At 42.8% G+C, this 17438-nt stretch overlaps 1 protein-coding gene across 8 annotated transcripts in view; it reads right to left on the bottom strand.

Annotated features, from left to right (window-relative positions):
- Positions 1-17438, bottom strand: part of KANK1 (KN motif and ankyrin repeat domains 1) — a 187247-nt gene that overhangs the window by 17059 nt on the left and 152750 nt on the right. For 6 of the 8 annotated variants that reach the window (XM_061200372.1, XM_061200371.1, XM_061200373.1 and 3 more), the window contains one exon: positions 7902-10571. In XM_061200372.1, coding sequence (XP_061056355.1) covers positions 7902-10571 — 2670 coding nt within the window. Of the gene's footprint in view, positions 1-7901; positions 10572-12407; positions 12478-17438 lie in introns of those variants that run through there. The other 2 variants (XM_061200376.1, XM_061200374.1) reach the window with 2 other exon arrangements.

Genomic DNA, 17438 nt, shown 5'->3' with positions numbered 1-17438 from the left:
CTGTTCTGCAGCACTTACTGTCCAGACCAGAATATACCCTGCCCTCCGTTTCCTTGGTCTCACATGTGTTCCCTCTGTGAGAATGGAAGTCCCTGAGTCCCTCCACGCTACATTCTTACCTGGGGTCCTCTTCAGTGCTCTGAACAGTGCTGGACAATGGAAAGCCTTAAATAAATGCCTGTGTAATTCAATGGAAAGTCACAGGGATTCTGTTAAGACTAACTAGCAAGGCAAAGAACAATGCTAAGCGTTAAACTAGTTCTCATTAGCTGGATCAGAGGAAATTTGTCACCTTTATTGCCAGAAAATGTTTTTTAGATGGTGTTGAAACTCTGGCTCTCTTGAGTGACCCAGAAACAACTGTCTGCACTTGATAAAGACCCATTGTGGTTAGCGGGCACACATAAGATGACACACGCACCAGCCTAAGACTGACAAATGATTGCTGTGTTTCAGTAAAACGCAGGAAGAGTGCAGCCAAGAAAGCCAAAAATAAAGTGGCCAACAAAATTCAATGGTCTCAACCCTGGCTGCCCTTCAGAGTCACCTGAGTTGGGGGCGAAGCTTTTAAAAATACAGATACAATGAAATATCTGCAGGTGGGCCCAAGTATTAGCAGTTTTTAAAAGCTCTGCAAACGATTCTAATGTACAGCTAGGATTGAGAACCAGTGAATTAAATTAACCAATCAAAAATTTGCTGAAAACAATGTAAAACTTGACTGCCAAAAACAAGAGTTTAGACTTCCCTCTGGTTTCACACTATCAACTTGGACCATGTGAATTATTAGGAATTATTGTTGGTTTAGTTAGCAGCCCTGGACCACTAATGGTAGAAGTCCATGACCAACAGTAAATGCTATGCAAACAATAAGGGTAAAACAACAGGAGTAATCACCAAACACCTTTATAAGTCTGGTACTATGGCCTAGCTGCTCAAAATTCCCCCCAGGGCGCAATAGTTTCCAAAGGCACCACTGCGGAGTTAGTGAACAGGGGAGTGGGCAACTGTGTGGTCTTCGGTCATTAACTCAAACTTATAATGGCCATAAATGCCAATAAAGCATGAGCTTCATTTTATGACTTGACCAGATTAGTGATAACTAAAAGACAGCAAATGACAGAAATCTCAGTGTTCTGGAAAATAAAAGCATCCTCGAAGTATTAATTCTAATTCTAAAGTACACTTAGCATTTAATACATGGATAATTATACTACTAGCTAAGGCAAACTGTAATGAAAAATAAGTAACTTAAAAGGAAAACTTTTTTTACGTTTTTGACTTTAGAAAAGTTAAAGCAAAGTATTTGATATTTTTAAAAAATCAATGAAAAAAAGAGATGGAGAAGTTTTTAAAGAGATCACCTTCTCCAGTTTCCTCTGTGATATTTATCCATCTGGAATGGGTATTAGTTGTTGGTATATAGAAATCTGTTTCTAAATTTGTTAGAAAATTGATAGATAAAAATATATTTAAATGGATCTTAAAAGTTGCCCTGCTCACATACTGCAATTCTTCTGGCACGCTGACTCATATTTTTATTTATAATGCCAAGTGCCTTCTAAAAGTATAATTATGAACAGTGCGGCCAACTAATTAGCCATGTTATTGTGCCAAATTTTCATTTAAACATTCTGATTTGATTTTTAAAGAACATCTAGCTTACTTGTCAAAAAGGTAGGACTGAAATTTCTGAGTCATAATGGAGGTCGTTCAATCATTTAGGCATTTTCCCAAAGTGTAATTAAGAATTCAAAGAGGTCTAAAATAACACTTCTAGTTTTTCCATAAGGAAAATGGCTTGAGCACAAATTCACCCTTTTCAGCCCACATGTTGGTTTGGGGAATAGACAATAGGGATTATTCATGAAGGATCACCTTCTTTATTTGGTACACATTACCTGTGAGGGGAAAGTATGTAGCTTTGATGCAGGAGAAAGGACAATCCCTTTCTGTCTGCAGGCTCATCACTCAGAACTCTGCCTGAATACCAATGCATGTGGCCACCAACATAAAGCCACTAAATGTTAAGAGCCGCAGTGTAATAATTTCTAGGGCCACTTTAATATTTTCCTGAGAACATACCAGACAGCTGTCATGAATATATCTAAAAGTGGGTACTTAGAAATTAAAATGCTGAGTGGATTAAGAATCAGATTCTCCCTCACCACAATGCCATGCACATTTAATTACACACCAACCCAAGACCTGACACAGAAAACCCCCGCTGACAGGCTGCATTAACTGTTGGGTTAAACAGATGTGCTCTGTGTTCTTCCAGATGCAGCTAATGTCGTCATCCTCTCCACACTAAACTCATCTCTTCCCTAAACCTCAGAGAGCTTAATTGCAGCTGAATTCTTCAATCACTTTTATTTTCACATTATTTGGTGGCTAACATATACCCCCCACAGGTTATCATTCATATTTCTGGTATATGTGTCTTGGCTTCCCAACTGGATTGCAAGTTCAAGGCTTCGACCACTTTATCTCTCTCTCTGCTTTAGTATCACACTTTGCATATAGTTGACACTGAATGCATAGCTATCAATTGACCTGAATAGAGATGGGAACAGAGCACACTTTAAACATCTTTACTGAGATACAAACGACTCGCTGACTGGAGGAAGAACAAACAGTTGTAACCATCACCCAATACCAACAATTCTTTCATCGTTTATGACTGGACATCCAGGAACTTAAAGCCATTTCTGTTCTTAAAAAACACCAATCTCCATGCGTTAGCCAGAAATGAACTATATACTTTACAGATTCATTCAGAGTAGAAGTGTCAAAGTAAACTTGCATCTTTTTCCAGAGTGCATACATTTCACTAATACCCATTTAAAACGATAAAGCATCAGTTTAAAAGAAGAAGATTTTCAAACAAGTGTCAACTGAAGGGCTCACAAAGGTGGTGGATTTTAAATCTTTGTAAAAGATTTTCCTCAGAGCTGAAGTGCTTTTTCTCAAGGTCTGTAACAGATGTCCTAGATCTGTAATTTCAGTCTCTGAGGGTCAACTATCCCTTCTGAGAATCTGATAACAATCATGCACTTTCTTCACAAAAATTCCAAACACAAAATTATTCATGAAGCTATGGAGCCCAGATTAATAAGACTCACTTTAAGGCTGTGTATTCCAACAGTATTTCCCTGAAATAGGGCCCAAGTGTGCCTATTGAGTGGTTGGTGTAGCAGTGGGTGGCAGCAGAAAACTCATGAATTTGGGGGAAAAAAGTTCTTCAGATGAATCTGATGGGCAGCCTGGTGAAGAGCTACTTTTACAGAATAATTCTGCTGAAAGGGCCCAAGCAAGAAAAATCTAATCCTACCCTCTCATGATACAGGAGGACACGGCAGCCCAAACCCCCCTAAAGTGTTATTGCAAGTTCTTGGGCAGCCAGAACCAGATGTCAGCTCTCTGACCTCCGGGTCAATAGACTTTCACATCATGCTATCACACACCACAGGGTTCCAGAAACATTTGGTTTGGATTATTCAATGCTTGTAGCGTTTACTAAAAGAAAATTGTGATTTTAAAGAAAGGTACTGGGACAAGTAAATGGTACATGATTTGAACTAAGAAAACTAACTAGAAATGGTATTTTGTAATGACTTAATTTTCCCTGCTTTTGCTTTGGCTCAGATCTCTGTGAACAAAATTGCTTTCACAGTTATGGGAATGACTTCAAGTTCATAAATTTTTTTAGCAAGCCCAAGATAACTAAGAGTGCAAATATGGAAGCTGATTTAAAAAGCAGTTCTTTTATTCCGGTATGAGAGATGAATTTTCTATAAATCATGTGGCAGGCAGTTAAGTTCCACTGTTATAGATAGTTCTGTTTGTTACTTGCTCAGAGACAGTTACATATTTTTAGAGTATTTGTAACTGCAAGTCATTTGTCTAGAATTTTCTCTCTCCTCCTCCTCTCTCCAGAGGGAAAAAGGAAAAGGAAAAAAAAAAAAGTAACCCACTCCTCAAACCAAAACAATCCAATTGATTTACAGAAAGAATAAACATTTTTTTCCCTGAGGTTTCTGAGAAGAGAAACTTGTTTCCTCTTAACCTTTTAATTCCATGAAAGAAAATATTAAATACATGAAACTCATACTACTAGTAATTAAAAGTACTTTACAGATCATGTTTGATTACCACCAAATTCCAGCTGCATCAAAACTGTGACATTGTCTCTTAAATCCTGAAAAAATGTTTGTGATGTTTCATGTGAAAAATACATAGGAGAATATGTACGATTCAAATGCTGTCAAAACAGAATGTCTCTAAAATACAGACCTGCACACTTGTACACACCAAACACACAAGGGGTTACCCCATGAGAGCATGTGGGAGGCTCTCAGTATTTTATGCTCTTCTGAACTGTTAATGTGTTATGAGCACATACTCCAGTTATAACTTCAAGAAATTGAACAGGAGTGTTAGGCATTATTATTATGCTGATAAAAATAATGCTCTTTTGCATACTAAAAAGCAATACCCTCAAATCTTCAACCCTAGGAAAACTGAAGAGAATTCTCTGGGTTTGGTACTAATATACACCTAATTTAATTTTAGGCTTCATTTTGAGCTTTGACACAGATTCTGAAAGAATCTGAATTGAAAATTTATTCTACTCATTTTGTGTCTTCCCATTGTTATTGATATATTTATCTTCATAAAATTGTTAGCTGGGGAGGTGTAACAATTGGGGGGTGGGGGAAAGCAATGGCCAGCCAGAATTACGAAGACAATAATTTGCATTAAACACAAAAGACTATTTGTAGCGCATTTGTTTGGCAAATTGTTCTAGATCTACATTTCCATTTCTGGAAGTACAGAAAACAGTTAACAGCAATGAGAGCCAGCATTTATCCTCTGTGCTGCAGACTATCCCAAATGCTTTACTCATACTGACACACTAAATCTTCATTTCAACCCTGTAGGGGAACAAAGACAACCTGTCCTAGTGCCGAGAAGAAATTTGAACCCAGAATACCTGGCTTTGGAGCCCAAACTTAAATTCTTTAAACTAAAGTACTAGGTTCACGTAAGTGATCATTTATATGCTCTTTTTGGTGATGTCAAACTCAAACTTCCTATCATTTGATTTGGAGAAGAAAGTTTGAAATGACTACCTTTCTATACTCCATTTTCCTTCTGGTACGGAAATGTATTCTAGACTGTATGTGAGCAATATTCTGTAGTGTTTGGTGTGAACAATAAGCTGGAGTACATTTGACACACCTTCACTCTTCACAGCCTGCAGACGTTGAGATCTCTACTACACTGAACTGCTTTCATTTCCAGCCCATACAACACACACGAGATAACAAAAATGTAATTCTCTGGATTGAGTTCCTAACCTAATTCCTTCATTAGAACTTTAAAGCAAAATACAAATGTGATGGGAATTACAGAAATAATTTAAAGTTGTTCTTGCATGCTCTGAGAGGGAGCTGCCACTATGATCAAATAAGTTCTATGAAGAATATTTATACTTTTGTTCACAAATGTTATAGGTCTCCTGCATTTTAGCTGATTAATTACGTGTTCATATGTAGGGTCAGATCGAAATAGTGATGTCTGGAATGTCAGTGTGACTGGAAATAGACCAAAAAACACTGTAACACAGCCAGACAAAACTTCCTCCCTGGGTCTTGGTGCTCTGGGTGTCAGGCAGATTACTCCAATGATTCACCTGAATATTTTTGGCAGGAATGTGAAATAGAAACCCCAGTTTCGGGAGGAGGAAGGAAGGCTGGCAGGAAATGCTCTTACAACGGATGATGCAGTGTACCATCTGTGTCTGGAGGTATTTAAGAGTTTCATTTTGACTTCAACATCTGACATCATGATTTTTAAAAAGAAGTAGAAACAGACATATTATTAGTTACTTAAGATCTTGCTTCGGTTCACACATCATTTTAATCTCTTGACTCTAAAATGACTCCCTGTACATTTATTAGACTCCTTTAACTCCAAAAGGCAAAAATCTGTCATACATCAGCTGTCATTGTCATGTTCAATTTTCTTCCACAATAAGCTATCTGCTCCACAGCACAGCTACTAAAAACTAACTAATTCAGGTTTGGAGGTGAAACCTCAGAAGATATAAAAATAATCTATTTCAGTCTATTTTAACCATTGCTCTTTTGGTTATAGAGGGAAACAAAGAACTTGAACTTTTTGTTTATTAAGCTACATTTAAGTCTCTACTGCACGTTTTCACATAAAATTAAATTTAATGCACACTACACCAATCATTTGAAGCATTTTAATTCATTTTATGTGTAGCACTTGGCCAGAGCAGAGAGTGCGTTTTTTAGTACTTCCCAAACCTCAGCTACAGTTTGGCACATCAACAAAAGAAACCACACTGGACGTGCTAGCAGCACCCCCCAAGGACGACCAAGGCCACCTTGCGCTCACTGGGGGCCAGTGATGAACACACTGACCACCTTACAGGATGGATGCCCTTTGACTGCCCATTTCACAAGGAAGTATAAAGAAGGATGACTTTCCTTCCCCAGGTCATGCGGCTTTGTGACAGCTGGAGAGCCAGGAATGGAACCCAGTGGTAGGATGATAATATGTACAATTAGAACCACATGCAGCTGACAACAGGGGAACTTATTTTAGTGAGGCTCACAGGGAAATAGCATGTCACCAAATCTTCCAGGGTAATTTCTCCATTATTAGCTTCAATTTAAAGAAAAGCCAGGGCCTTCCCTGGTGGTGCAGTAGTTAAGAATCCACCTGCCAATGCAGGGGACACGGGTTCGAGCCCTGGTCCGGGAAGATCCCACGTGCCGTGAAGCAACTAAGCCCGTGCGCCACAACTACTGAGCCTGCGCTCTAGAGCCCGTGAGCCACAACTACTGAAGCCCACGTGCCACAACTACTGAAGCCCGCACACCTAGAGCCCATGCTGCGCAACAAGAGAAGCCACAGCAATGAGAAGCCCGCGCACCGCAACGAAGAGCAGCCCCCGCTCGCCGCAACTAGAGAAAGCCCGCGTGCAGCAACGAAGACCCAACGCAGCCAAAAATAAATAAATAAATTAATTTAAGAAAAAAGAAAAAAGAAAAGCCGGGGTGAGCAGGAATCCCAATGAATAAGGGAAAATATGAGAAAGACAAAAATGTAAGCACCTAACAAAATGAACAGTGGGAAAGGCCTCCCTTGTCTCAGGGTTCTGGCGCAGGGGCTCCTTGTCAGAGAGGCCTTCCTGGACCACGCCATCTCCAACTGCCCTCACCTCTCCGCCACCACTCACTGTTCCTCTAAGTGGAGTTCCTTCCTTCATGGCATGTATCACCTCCTGACATATTTAGGTATATTGTTTATTGCCTGTGCCCCCAACTGGAAATGTAAGCACCATGAAAACAAGAGCCTATACCTATGTTTGAAACAAAGCAGGTATTTAATCATTATTTGTTGAACTGATACATGAATTAATGGACTCTCTCTCCCCTCATAAAAAGTTCTGATTAAAAACACTTCATACCAGTATTTTTTCATTGATCATATACTGGTAATTGTGGTTACAAACAGGGCAGGACTTTTTTCCAGGCCATCCTGTATAACATGAGCAAGTAAATAACTGAAAGACATCTATCAAACCAGCAGCCCCCGAAGACAGCCCCTAAGCCAGCCAACACTAGTATGCTTTTCTTCTTCTAGCCTTAATGAAACTATCAGATAATGAGAATCAGCACAGCTGCTTATGGATTTAGATTCTTGGTGTTCATTCTACCCATTACCATTCTGAAGCTTTCTCCATGGTTCCAAAAAATGGCTCCGCCAGGCAAAAAAAAAAAAAAAAAAAAAAATCCCTACCTCCTGGATTTCCACTGTCCCCATCCTTTCTCACTCCCAGGACCCTCAGGAGCGCCACCTACCTGTGACCTTACCCAGGCTGGTGTTCAGGAAGTCAGGCCTCAGCTCCTCAGCGCTTGCAGACTTCACGACAGAGTTGATTGACGATAAGGCGTTGATGAGCTGGGAGTTGAGGGAGCCAATCTGTGAGCGAGGTTCCCCAAAAGCTTCTGCCAGTTCACTATAGTTCTCAGCCAGCAGCGCCTGCTGTTCTGCCAGCAGCTTCTGGACACGCTCAATGTAGTGATCCAAGCCTGTCACCATTCTGGACGGAGCCTGGGGCTGGGGGCTCTCCACGAACTCTCCTACAGGTTCATCCCCAACCCCTACACTCCGCCGGCTGCCTGCGGGCCCCACCGTCAACTGGGGAGGACCACAAGCTATGGTCCTCATTTTCAGACCAACCAGATAGTTGTCGTTAATACTGATCTGCCCCACGCCCGACTCTTTGGTCTTCACAGAGGATGGCCTGTCAAACCCAGAGCTGCCAGAGAGCACCGTTCCAACTCCGACGGACCGCATCTTAGCGGAGCTGACGTCCTTGACGCGGCCTTCTCCGACCGCCACAGTCCGCATCTCCACAGTCCGGGTGCTGGTGTGCTTGTCCATGGTGCTGAGGGAAGTGTTGGTGCAGGACTCTGTGAGGGTGGCTGTCTCGGTGTTGGTGAACTGGGACACCTGTTCTAGAACCGTGCTGCTGTGCTGGCTCGTGGTTCGAGGCACTGCCATGACAGCAGCTTCCACCTGGCTGACGGCCTCCGTGTTCACACTCCGGGAGGTGTACTCCCTTGGGGAGCAGACGATCACATCGACAGAGCAATCTCCGCAGCCGATGGAGCGGACTTCTTTGAGATTCAGGTTGGTCTTGAGGAGTGCCAGGTCGTTCACAGACTCCTCCGTGTTGCTGCCTGTTTCACAGACGCTGATGTCCACACCCACGCTCTTGTCACACGTCCCCACGGACCGCCCAGTACATCGGTCATGCATTTCCACCCTTTCCTTAACAATCCACCAATTCATGGGCAGCTCAGGCCCCACCACTTTATTCTCACGATCGGGCTGGCAGGAAGTGCCTACGCTATTTGTCTGCACGCAGGTCCCGACACAGGTGTCAACCACGTCCACGTGACTGCCAGCTATTTGGTCTCTTGTGGGTACCACTGCCTCCACCATCTTGCTGAAAACAAGCGGCTGGGCCATCATGGCTTTGTCAACTTTTTTTCTGGAGCCAGCAGCTTGCAGCTCTTGCTTGAGTTTAGTCATCTCCCGGTCATGGGTGGTTTCTTTAAGCTGTACTTCCAGGCGATAGATCTTTTCCTTTAAGGCTTCTATGGTCTGCTGTTGCAGCTCAATTTCTTTGTCAGCTTCAGTAGTCACTCCAAGCATGGCTTCTGTCACGCTGACCCCAGAATTCCTCGTCTCGGTGACTGTGCCTACAGCAGCATCCTTGCAGGACCCGGCGCCCCTGTGGTGCACGACAATGCTGTCCATGTTCTCATCAGCACCCACAGCCACAGACTGGCACTCTCGAGGCCGACACTCCCCGTTCTCCCTGAGCTCTGAGGAGGCCTCACAGCTGCTGTCCTGGATCTTCTGCTCCAGGGCCTGCACGTCTGCTGTGAGCTGCCGGAATTCCTTTATCCTCTGGGTGCTCTGCTCCGCACTCTCCATTTCTTCCTCCTCATAGTCAATGTATAATTCCCCGCCACTTCTCTGGGTCCTGGAGACGTGTTCCAGCTGGGATGCATTCCCAGCACTGTAGGACCTCTTTCTCACACCACAGACATCGTTCTGGGATGCAGCTCTTTGGTTTTTCAGCTGTGAAACCAACTGCCTTTTCTCCTCTTGCAAGACAGAGATCTTTACCTGGAGCACAGGGATGGTTCGCACCTGCTCTTCTAGCTCCTTCAGGCGTTTCAGGGCAATGGCCATCTGCTCACGGATGTGCTGCAGGTGCACGGGACTCACGTTGGTCACCGGAGTGGAGATCCCTGAGCTCAGAGGGCTGTGGCGGATGGAACTCCCCATGGAAGAAGTGGTGGCAGCAGCTGGGGCATAGCCACCATAATCCCCGTTGCCTTGGTAGCCATTCTGATGCTGGTGCATGGCAGGATTGTGGTTTCCAGAACCCGTAAATGAGGAGAGGGAGCTCGTGGAGCCCATGCCTCCAAAACTGGCCAGCCTGGGCCTTCGGAACTCACCAGGTGCCACCTGCATGGTGACTCTCTCCTGTTCGAGTCTTCTCCGGGTCTCCATCAGTGTCTTGGTGACATGAAGGTTGTGCTTTGGGAGTTGCGGGGATGCTGGTGGCAGCTGTCGGCTTTCTGGGATGGTAAGAAAAGTGGGTGAGGTCTCCAGAGGGGCAGGTGGCCTTGGGATTGGAGTTGATGTAACTTCACTTTGGGCTAGGAGGAAGTTGGGGCACTGCTTGTTGTCATCACTGTTGGAGGATGAGAGGGATTCAGTGGAAGTCCACACACCTTGATGACTAGGTGTGGCCCTGGTTTCTGGGCATGGCACAGATGGCTTCCGCCTCTTCTGGATGTTCACTTTCTTGATGGTGTTTCCTTTCTGTATGTCATCTACGTATTTGAGGAAATCTAAGTCTAGTTGATAACCATAGGGGGTCTCCACAAAATAAGGACCTTTTTGTCCCCTGTCATGATCTCCATAAAGAACATCATCTGCTTTTCCTAAGAGAGAAAGAAGAGAATATTATAATGCCATGTAATACTCATAATGGTAAAAACTAACATTTGTCGTATGTTGCAGTGTGGTAAGCTAGTATGATTTAAGAGTTGACAAATCTATGTTCTAACCCTGAATCTACAACTTAACAACTGGGTGAGAGAGTTCACAAACCTCTCAGAACTTCAGTTTCCCCCTGAGTAAAAATGCAAATACAAGTATTTAAATCATAAGGTTGTTAAAAGAATGTAATGAGAAAATGATTTTTAAGAGCCAGGCACACAGTAAGTCCTTACTAAATACTTGATTTTTTAAAAAGAATGCATTAAAAAGACTGGAAAGCATTTTCAAGTTGATCATTTCTTTTGCCGTCTACAGTCCCTTTGAAGTATAGACAGCAGTCATTATGACTCCTAGTTTATAAAGTGTACTCTGAGGCACAAAAAGTGAGAAGTCTTAAAGTAACAGACCAGGTCAGTGCAGATCCAGGAAGCCTGGACCTGAGTTCTCCCACCTACTGCTCTTTTGCAGACCATACAGCCTTTCTAACTGGTGGCCAGCATACCCCAGTGCCTGACCACCCCCACAAGGTCACAATTTGCCTTGACACCTTCCTTGCAAAGAAAGCTGGGACACAGGGGACACCGAGTGATTAACTCCAGCAGCATGGGGGCAAGGACAGTTGGAGGACAAACTTCACCTATATTGTGTCTTCCCATTTAAAAACCAAACCAAACCCTATCCCACCAAAGGAAACGTTTTTTCCTCTTTGACTTCTTTTGGACAAAACATTCACTATTCCAAGAATACCTTGTTTTGCATTTGTGATGGATCCAAACAGATGCAAAGGAGAATGAAAATAAGGGCAAACCTATACTCCAAACACTGGATCGTGTGGCATTTGATAAATGCTACTTCTGGCTAAACCATTTAGAAAAGGAAAACAGGAATCTTTCAAGGCACAGACCTTGCTGCTGACCTGAGCTATGCATTTCAAACTGAAAAACAAGGCCGGTTTTTGTTTGTTTAAATTGCAGGATTAAGTAATGTGTTTTCCTAGAGTCATAATAACAAGATCTGCATTTGAGAGCTATGGGAAGGATCCCAAAGTGATGAGTAAAAATGCAAGCCATCTGTACCCCTGCCCCTACCCTTGGGTGTAAAAGCCCACCTAACTTCTGTCAAAGTCCAGGTACTTCCAGCAATTTGGATTGCTGGCCTGTGCTTCCCACCCTTGACAGTGCTGAATGTGACACCCGACAGTGTGAAAGCTCTGAGTAAACCTTTTACCTCCACTCCCCCTCTTCCCTCTGAAACGCTGGAAAGAAAAGTACAAAAAAGAAAACTGCCAGGCAGAGGAATAAAAAGGTTATGTTCTCTTCGTGTCCTCATTTAAAACAACAAATTGTTCTAGCTGTTAGAATCTGGCCATTAGATTTCAGTTTTAAACCACGTGGAAAAAGGATTCTATTTGAAAGAGGTGCTCAACACCAATCATTTTCTAGCCTAAGGAAGGGTAAGCTGATGAGGAGCTCTGTGCCCGGAAACTTGTGCTCAGGCAAACAGAACGTGTCTTCTTTCCTTTTTAACTCCACAAGGACAACATACTCTCTCAAAGTATGCAGCCAGACCTGTTTCCAGTGCTGCCTGAAATTCCATCAGCAAAGAAAAACGGCAGGCTTGGGTGTCAGACAGATCTCACGGCACGGGTTGATTCTAAGCTGGGCCGGCCTAGACCCTCCCGGCCGGGTGCTCCCCGCTGCCGCCCGCGCCGCTCCCGGGCCGGCGGGGACTGCGCCCCGGGGGAGGCCCCGTCGCCCGCCCGCTGGCCGCACACCTACCGGGCGCCCGCTGCGCTCCCACCGGCCCGCCGCCCGCACTCCAGCTCGGGGGTCCAGGCTCTCCACCCCGTCAGGGCAGGAGGGTGGACACTGGGGGAATTCGGCCGGCGGGCCGGGCGCACACGCCATAGGCCGGGTCCTCACCAATGAGGTCGCAGCGGCTCGCCGACCCCACCCCCGGGCGCCCTCAGCTACTCGGCGGCCCCCGCTTTCTGAATGCAAACAGGAAGCCCGGAGCTTTTGAAAACGTGTGTTCTTCTGGCCAGTTTTGCCAGGAGTCAAAAGAAAGCCGGCAGTTTCAATGTCTCCACAGAGAGGCTCTGTCTTTGCCGCACAGGTCCCTTCTTCATGAAAGGGTGTGTGTTCTGGTGTGGAAACTGGCGGCCTCGGCCCTGGGCCACCTGAGGAAGCCGGAGGCACAATGGGCCCCACTGTTCTCTGTGGGTTCCGAGAGCACCCGCCGCGGCATGGGTTCCAGAGCGGGCGGGCGGGCGGAAACCTTCCCAGCGCTCGGCTCAGGACAGGGATCAAGGAGTTATCCTTTAACAGTAATCTCCACTGTGCCTTTGCCACGAGTGAAGGTTTCTTAGAAAATAAAATAACTTTTTAAAAACCACTTTGCTTGTTAACAAAAATCACTATGCTGTACACCTATATATAATATTGTACACTACTATAATATTGTAAAGCAATTATACTTCAAAAAAACAAAAGAACACGATGAGGAATACAAAAAAAGAATGTTATGTACGGACCATCTAAAGAAAAAAGTCACTCATATCTCACCATCTAGTGGCAATTGTTAGTATTTTGGTAGAGCGCTTAGGTTTTTGTGTGTATGTCTTAACATCGTTAATTTTCCCGCTTAAGCATTTTCATTAGGAAAGGTTAATTTTCATTGATTTCTCCTCAAAAACATTTTTTTTTTAATGCACTAACGTCAGGATTAAAAAAAAAAAATCACGTCCATTTTTCAGCAAAATTCAACTGGGCCATCTTTAGTTATTTCTGAAGTTCACAAAAGGCACAGGTCATGCTGAATTACCCCTAAATGAACTTTGGACTTCTAAATCTGGGAATCAGGAGAGGTTAGAATTTAACCATGTTAAGCTTGATCAGACTGTTTTAAGGACTTGTAATCCAAATTTCATTCTCCAGCAACTAAAAAGCAAGATGTATCCTCAAGGTGTCATTTTTCCAAACAGTTGTCCACAGTACTAATTATTCTACCATTAAATAAAGACACCTAGTGTCATGATTATTTTGTCTTCTGCTTTCTAGTGTACCTTTACATACATTAACACAAATACAGCACTTATATGCCCTGATTGATTTACCAACTTTTTCATATATGTTTGTCTTGCCTGTCAGTACTAGACTGTCAATATCTTGAGAGCAACAAATTTAATTTTTAAAAGTTCTTTCTTTGCTCTCCCTTCCAACCACACACATGAATTAACAAGATGCTGGGGACTAAGATGTTTTATAATGTTTACTGAAGGAATAACTGCATATACAGTACAGCAGAGAACCTTGAAAAACATCTAAATACTCTGTAGTCTGAAGTTGCTTGTTCTATATTAGTGTTAAGGACATTTCTTACATGATGCTGTTTCAGTGATTATCTTTAGGTTGTGGAATCATGGTGATTTTAACGTTGTTCTTTATGTTTTTACAAATTTTTACAACACATAGGTATTCATCTTTTAAAAAAATATGATTACAAGACGTCACTGTTTTGAAGCAAGAGGAATGTATTGAAATAAACTCCAAGAAAGCTCATTTGACAGAGGGATGTATGGCGCAGCCATAGCAAAGATAACTAGATGTTCCTCAGTATGTTACCTCGTTCTTCTACACTAATAGGACTCTTTGTTTAGTTGGTCAAATATAAACACTATATTTCCCTAGCCTCCTTTGCTGTTAGTATGGCCATAAGCAGATATGTCAAGTAGCAACTCCCAAAAGCCTCCCCTAAAAGACACAGGAATTGTTCTTTGACAGCCTTTCTCTTTGTTCCTTCCTCCATCCTGCGGCCTGGAATGCAGATGTGGTGACTGGAACAATAGCACTGCTATCTTGGACTATGAGATCATACTTAGGGATGGAGGAACAAGGTGCTAGAAGGAACCTGGGTCTCTAAGAGCTTTGCGGATCAGAGTACTACACTGCTCCTGGAAAGCCTACCTCTACACATTTATGTGAAAGATAAACTTTTATTTTGTTTAGCTATTGTTTGTTTGCGGTCTCTGTTACTTAGAGCAAAACTGAAACTCTAATGGATACAGTACTCTCTCCCCAGTGTCTTCTTCTCCCACTCACAAAAAAAAAAAAAAAAAAAAAAAAATTAAGACCAGATCTTGAAAAGAAAAATGTTTAATGATAAACTGGGGGAGATGTTACATTAAAACATTTTCATCACAAAACATTTGATAAATTCAAGAATAATTAAGGATGTGTAAAAACAACAGTTAAAAAAAAAAATCTCTGAATGGGTTATAAAGGAGGCTCTTAACTTCCTAAAAAGCCTTTTTGGACTAACAGAGCTATGCCTGCTTACACAAAGCCAAAAACCACTGGCTGTTATCTGCAACTGGAATCCAGAAAGTAACAGCTTCTAACGAAATAGTCTGGAATCAGAGGGCTGTCCCTGGTGTTTACAAGAATTTTCTGAATGTCTGGAAATCCAGTGGTAGAGACTGCTCCTGGCACCACCTCTACCTTCATTATATAGCATTTATTGAAAGCTTAATTGGGTGCAGAAAATGGTCCTATTCAATGGAAAGAGTAGGAGGAAGGATTTATAAGAAATAAAATGAGGTACAGTCTAGCTGTGAGATAAATGCCAAACACCCTAAACATAACACTAAGTTAGGTCAGTTACAAAGGTATATTATCAACAAGCACAATCTGATGATATATGAATAAATGATCAAAAACAGAATGGAGTTAACCAGGAGATGAGTTCTGAAGACAAGGTAAGTGATGAGAGAGTAAAATGGAAAGACAGGTAGGTGGTGGAGAAGAGCCAGGCAGAGCCTGTTAGTGCAGTTCAAGGAAAGACGAGGCTAGAAGAGAGGGGGATGACCAAGTACAGGAGAGGACACCACACTGGGTCCTCGAGCAGGGGAATCTCGTCCATTTAGTCACTGATAGACTGCATACTGGGCCCTGTGCTAGGGGGCTAAAAGGCTCAACAAGGATTGTCTTCATAGCTGTGTGTGGATTAAACTGAGATAGGGAAAGAGATTAAATTCAAGTGGATCAGTTAAAATGTTATAGTACCCAAGCGTGACGTGAGGACCAAATAAAAAAATGATTCATATATTTAACTTATATTTATAATCAATATTGATTTTTAAAAAAACAATTTTGGTAACACCTCTCTCTCTTATTACTATTTTCCAGGTACTATTATTGTAGGAGCTGGGGACACAGTGTGAACAAAGGAGACAAGGCCCTTGTTCTCACAAGGCTCACAGTCTAGTGGGAGGGGGGTAGTGCATAGAAAAATAAATAAGTAAAAGGCAAGGCAGAAGTGAAGCGAAGAGGTGGAACCACCAGAATTTATATCTGTGTGCCAGGCTAAGTGGATGGGCTTCTAACAGTGGTCCACATGGCTTCTCAGGTTGCCATCACCTCTGGGTCGACCAACTTCCTAGACACCAAGGGTCAGAGTCCCTCTTCCCTCTTCTCTCCCCCAACCCAGTTTGTACAGTTAGCAAGTTGCGGTAACCAAACACCAAATGTGATAGCACCAACTAGTGACAACTCCCCAAGTCCAGACCAAATTCCCATGCGTTCAGAGAAAAGCTGAAATCAACAAACTGATGGTAATTCTACTCTTTAATTATATGTTTGCTACCTGTAAAACTAGAGCTCTGTGACTAGGCAAGTGTATAGACTCAAGAACAATTTGAAATTTTCCTTGCAATTTTTCTGCATTAACAAAGTGCAATGGAGATATGGATATTTCAAAAGTCATTTCATTCAGATTCATAAAGCATTATATGGTTTTAACTTTTCAAGAAAACTAAACTTAATATCCAAATATTTGGTTTGGGAAGACATAAAAAGTAATGCATTGGCCAGGAGGCAGAAGATTAGAAGAAACTAGTCTGGGAGTACTAACCTGCTAGTGGTGTTTCTCAACTGGGGGTGATTTCGCCCCCAGGGGATACTTAGCAAATTCTGGAGACATTTTTGCTTGCCACAACTAGAAGAAGTGGTGCTACTGGCATCTAGTAGGTAGACGCAAGGAATGCTGCTAAACATCCTACAATGCTCAGGAGGGTCCTACCTTTCCCAACAAAGAATTATCCAGTCCAAAACGTCAATACAATCGGCCCTCTTTATCTGTGGAACCCACAGATACAGAGGGTCAACTGTACTACGTCATTTTATATAAGGGACTTGAGCATCCACGGATTTTGGTATCCCTGAGGGGTCCTGGAATCAATCCCCTGTGGATACTGAGTGCAGACTGTGGTGTTGAGGCTGAGAATGCCTATGCTAAAGACAGTGAGCAGAGTAAAAATTCACATATAGCAACTGAGAATTTGGCCATGTAAGCTGTGGTCTCCAAGTCTTCCTTTTCTCAGTGGGACCACACCATCATGCTTAAGTGACAGGGTAATAAAAATGCCATTTTTGAGCCAGAAACCACTAAATACTTTTCTACATACACTATCACAGTGAGCCATTCTTTACTATGAGCAAAAAAACACTGGAGGTTTCTGAAATAATGTGTCCCGGTGAACTTTTAAATGGACAAAACTTTGATATTATTACCCTATCTATTAATTAGGAGACAATGACTTCTTTGTTCTGGTTTCACTGCTGCAAACTCTAGGCCCAATTACTGACTAATGGTGGCGTGAAAAATAATTGCACCTATGTGCCAAGACTTCCACACACTCTTTGTGTTTTTCTTCACCAGATAGTCTACCTGACTATTGAAACTGAAGAACTCTTCTAATTCCCATTACCGTATTGTCCCCTCTCACATGAAGCATGAAGTTTTTGCCTTAA

The sequence above is a fragment of the Eubalaena glacialis genome, chromosome 9, assembly GCF_028564815.1.
Source record: "Eubalaena glacialis isolate mEubGla1 chromosome 9, mEubGla1.1.hap2.+ XY, whole genome shotgun sequence".
Classification (NCBI taxonomy): domain Eukaryota; kingdom Metazoa; phylum Chordata; class Mammalia; order Artiodactyla; family Balaenidae; genus Eubalaena; species Eubalaena glacialis.
Note: the sequence above shows the minus strand (reverse complement) of the source record. Positions and strands in the feature narration are given on the sequence as shown.